At 42.6% G+C, this 3,874-nt stretch overlaps 1 protein-coding gene across 2 annotated transcripts in view; it reads left to right on the top strand.

Annotated features, from left to right (window-relative positions):
* LOC103384380 (myoD family inhibitor) overlaps positions 1 to 3,857 on the top strand; it is a 7,243-nt gene extending 3,386 nt beyond the window's left edge. Inside the window, exons 3-5 of one of the 2 annotated variants that reach the window (XM_017035790.2) lie at positions 68 to 118; positions 1,677 to 1,874; positions 3,312 to 3,857. In XM_017035790.2, the coding sequence (XP_016891279.1) occupies positions 68 to 118; positions 1,677 to 1,874; positions 3,312 to 3,589 (527 nt within the window). In that variant the 3' untranslated portion in view covers positions 3,590 to 3,857. The remainder of the gene's footprint in view (positions 1 to 67; positions 119 to 1,676; positions 1,875 to 3,311) is intronic. The other variant, XM_025059590.1, reaches the window with a different exon arrangement.
* The last annotated feature ends 17 nt before the right edge of the window (positions 3,858 to 3,874 follow it).

The following is a 3,874-nucleotide window of genomic DNA, read 5'->3' as shown; positions in this document are numbered from 1 at the left end:
GACTTGCAAAGCAATGACTTGGTCCCACCTTTGGAAGGTAGTGACATCAGTGATTACCTCATTTCAGGCTCCCCATCCACAACTGACGTTGCTCCTTTGCTGCCCTCCCAGCTTTCAGGTGAGAGTTGGCCGTGTCCTGCTGTACGTAACACCCGCGATACGCGATCTGTATTCTTTAAATGATTTATTTAACTCTCTTTGTCCTATCCTGTTTGTCAGTTTAAGTATGTTAAAACATTTCATGTCAAACAAATAGATTTTTGAAAGTAAGCCGCAAACTTCAGCTCAGCCTTTTGTCAGTTCAACAGAACCATGTCTCTAAACCATTCATCGTATCTGTCTTTTAAATCTTCCCTGAGAAGATATTGCAGATATTTTTCTGTCACAAATCGCCCCTGACACTCACCTATATCCACTCCAACCCGTTCGCACCTTTTCTTTCACCTTTTTTATATGCTGTTAATTACTCTGGATGGTTGACTGTAGGTATTTAAACTCATCCACCGTTACCTCTTTATTGTTCCCCTCGCCTCACTATCCTCCATACAAAATGCATTTTGTATTTGTCCACCGGCTTCTTATCTTCACCACAGATGACAATGTCGTCTGCAAACATCATGGTCCACGGAGCCACATGTCTTACCTTCTTTGTAAACCTGTCCGTCAACATAACCCACCTCTACCTTGAACCCATCAGTCACTCTGACAACACACCTATGGTACCTACTTCCTGGCCTTGGACATGGAAGAGCCTGGATAAGTCAGTCGGTAGAGCATCAGCCTTTTAATCTGAGGGTTGAAGATCTGTTCAGGCAGAAGTGTAGCAGTTATTCACACCTTACTTACATGCAGAAGGTCCTGAGTTCGAATCCCAGAGGAACAATGTACTGTACTTGGTGCCCCTGTTTGGCAGCCTGTTGCAGCAGATCTGCTGTTAACACAACGAATTCCCCAACAAATTCAATAAAGTTCTTATTATTATTATTATTTCTCCCCACTCCGGACTGTTTCATACAGTACCAGAGTTCTTTCCTAAGTACCCTATCATATGCATTCTCTGAATCTACAGAGACGCATCACAATTCCTACTGCACTTCTCTGATCTTTTTTTTTTTTTTACCAACACTCTCAAAGCAAAACATTCAATCTATCTTACATTCCCCAGGTATAAAACCAAAGTGCTGCTCATTGATCTGAACCTCTATTAATTAATAATTGATCATTGGTAATTGATAGAAACACCCGCCAGAGACTTGGCTATGTTTTCTCTGCACCTGCAGCCATACTGTATCCATATGATTATCTGTTATGCTTCTTGTGATTCTTATCGATATAAAAAGTATATTTATAATTAGGGACGTCCAATATTATGCTTTGCTAATATTCCGATATGCCGATATTGTCCAAACACTTCATGTCCAATTCCATATCAACCGATACCGATATATGCCGCTGTTTTCCCCCAAAAAATAGGCACGCTATGTCAGGTTTTCATTTTGTTTCCCGAGGTCAAACCAATAACGATTTCTACAGATAATACATAATTATGCTAATTCCAGGTCGTTATGTTTGATTGTTCAAACTACAATACATTTTAGGCTGTTGCACATTTCACTTTGGCAAGGCGGAGATTCTCCTTTCTAATAAATTTGTTCTTTTTCTTATTTCCATCAAAGTGAACTCTGCACTGTCACACGCCCCAGTCTGTGCGCCACCCACTCATCAGTCCTCTTCCCTAAGCACACACAATGGCAACTTCGGTCAACACCATCATCACCAACCTGGGACATACAACCAGAAGCAAGTCTCCTCCATCCAAAATCCCACCTATGCAAAGGCAGACGCTATTCACATCAAAGAAGCGGCTGGAGAGGGGAAGTCAGCCAATTTGAACCCTTTCATGCATGACGGTCACTACAGTGGACAGCTGTGAAAATGTCGTTTTCTATGATAAGAGTAGGTTTTGATGGCAGTGTTGCATATAAGCCTCTACAGTGGACGCCTGAGAATCACCCAACACTGCCATACAGTGGTCAGCCTTTGCAACTGCAGAATAATTGTGTCAACATTCCAAAAAGAAAATTTGGTGTATAAAAACAGAACCAAATCAGTTCTTATTTTGATGTCTAAAAAAACACATAAAAACCCTTTTTTTTAACTCAGTATATCAAGGGTCATGCATCAAAGGGTTAAAATTAGCTGTGGTGAGTTGGTACAGCACCCTTTGTGGACCCCTCAGTGGTCGACTGGGTGTGAGACAGTTTCTGATATTTTTGTTTATCTGCTGAAATGCTCAGCCCTATCTCTGTGAGACAGACATTCAAAGAGGACTCCACCCACTGTCAACATAAAGACAGCAAAAAAAAGAGACAGAGCTGTGTCAATGTCCCCGTATACAGCATATGTGTCAAACTCAGAGATTCTTAACCTGAGAAATTAAAAGTTTGGTTTTTTTTTATTACACAGCTTGAACACATCAATTGCAAAAACATGTATTAGTCTCTTATGGAGTAGTTACATCCATACCAGCGGTCCCCAACTTTTTTTTGTTCCAAGGACTGGTCAGCCTACAGACTGGTAGTAAGGTGCTGAGCATTGAAGTATCATAAAATTTTTAAAAATAAAATCTACTAGACTTGATTCTGTTTGTATCAGAGTCTGAATAACTTCTAGTGTTTTAAAGATATTTGCGAGATAATCTTTAAATAAAGAAAATAAATGGATCCATCCATCCATCCATCCATTTTCATCTGCTTATCCGTTACCGGGTCGCGGGGGCAGCAGTCGCCACCCAAATCACACTGCACCGTTCCAACCCCCCATAAACCTTCCTGCGGGTGGTGAGTCCACTGGAAGATACCAACCGCCCTAACCGGGATTCGAACTTGCCCAGGAGGTGAACCCTGGGGTTCCACACCAATGACAGAGACATTGCCTCTGGGCCAAAGCGCCACAAAATAAATGGATATGACTTGATTTTCTCTGAATGAAGGAAATTAAAAAAATTAAAAAAATGAAGTACATTTTTTCACTGTGTTCTATAGTGGCCTGATACCAAATGACTTATGGACTGGTACCGGTCCAGTGTAGCAGAGGTTGGGGACCCCTGATCTAAACAGTCTTCTATTTTCAACCGTCCCTTCAAAGGGGAACTGTACTGCTGAAAATGAGTTTGACAGCCCTGCCGTACAGTATTTTCCTCCCTGTTTGTGTGTGTACCAAGAAAAACGACAATACTGTTGCATCTACTATCTCTGTCTTTAAGGACATCTCCGTTGTCTGTTGTCCTCACTGTCTCTGTTTCTTCACAGACTACTGCTTCCGTTGTCTCCTAGCCTGTCTCTACTGCCAGCTTCTGTCCACGTGTTCCGTTTTGGGAGAGTGTCTAGTGTGCGGAACGGTGGGGGCTGGCTGCTGTGATACCATGACGAGCTGCTGTAACTGTTGCCTGGAGGCTGCGGGGGAAATGACATGTACAGAAGAGGCTTGTCAGCCAGTGTTGGATTGTGAGATACTAGGGGAGTGCTGCTGCCCATCTGACTGTCTCGAGATCTGTGTGGAGTGCTGCTCTATCTGCTTCCCTGCATAGAGCAGCCGATCAGAATAAAGCCCTACTAAGAGGGGTGTTTCACAGAGTTAAAGGACAAATGTTGTCATCAGTGTGACACAACAAGACTTAATCCAATCAGATAGCGTTCACCTGTCAAGTTTACACATTGCGAGCTCCCAAGGTGGGACCAAGTCATTGCTTTGCACAAGTCACAAGCAGGTCTCAAGTCTTTGCACTCAAGTCCGAATCAAGTCTCAAGTCAAAATAGGCAAAGTCCGAGTCGAATCCAAGTCAAGACTGAAAAGTGTCAAGTCAAGTCCCAAG

Source organism: Cynoglossus semilaevis, chromosome 10 (genome assembly GCF_000523025.1).
Source record: "Cynoglossus semilaevis isolate Cse_v1.0 chromosome 10, Cse_v1.0, whole genome shotgun sequence".
NCBI classification, from domain to species: Eukaryota; Metazoa; Chordata; class Actinopteri; order Pleuronectiformes; family Cynoglossidae; genus Cynoglossus; species Cynoglossus semilaevis.
The sequence above is the reverse complement of the archived record's forward strand: the minus strand, read 5'-3'. Positions and strand labels throughout refer to the sequence as shown.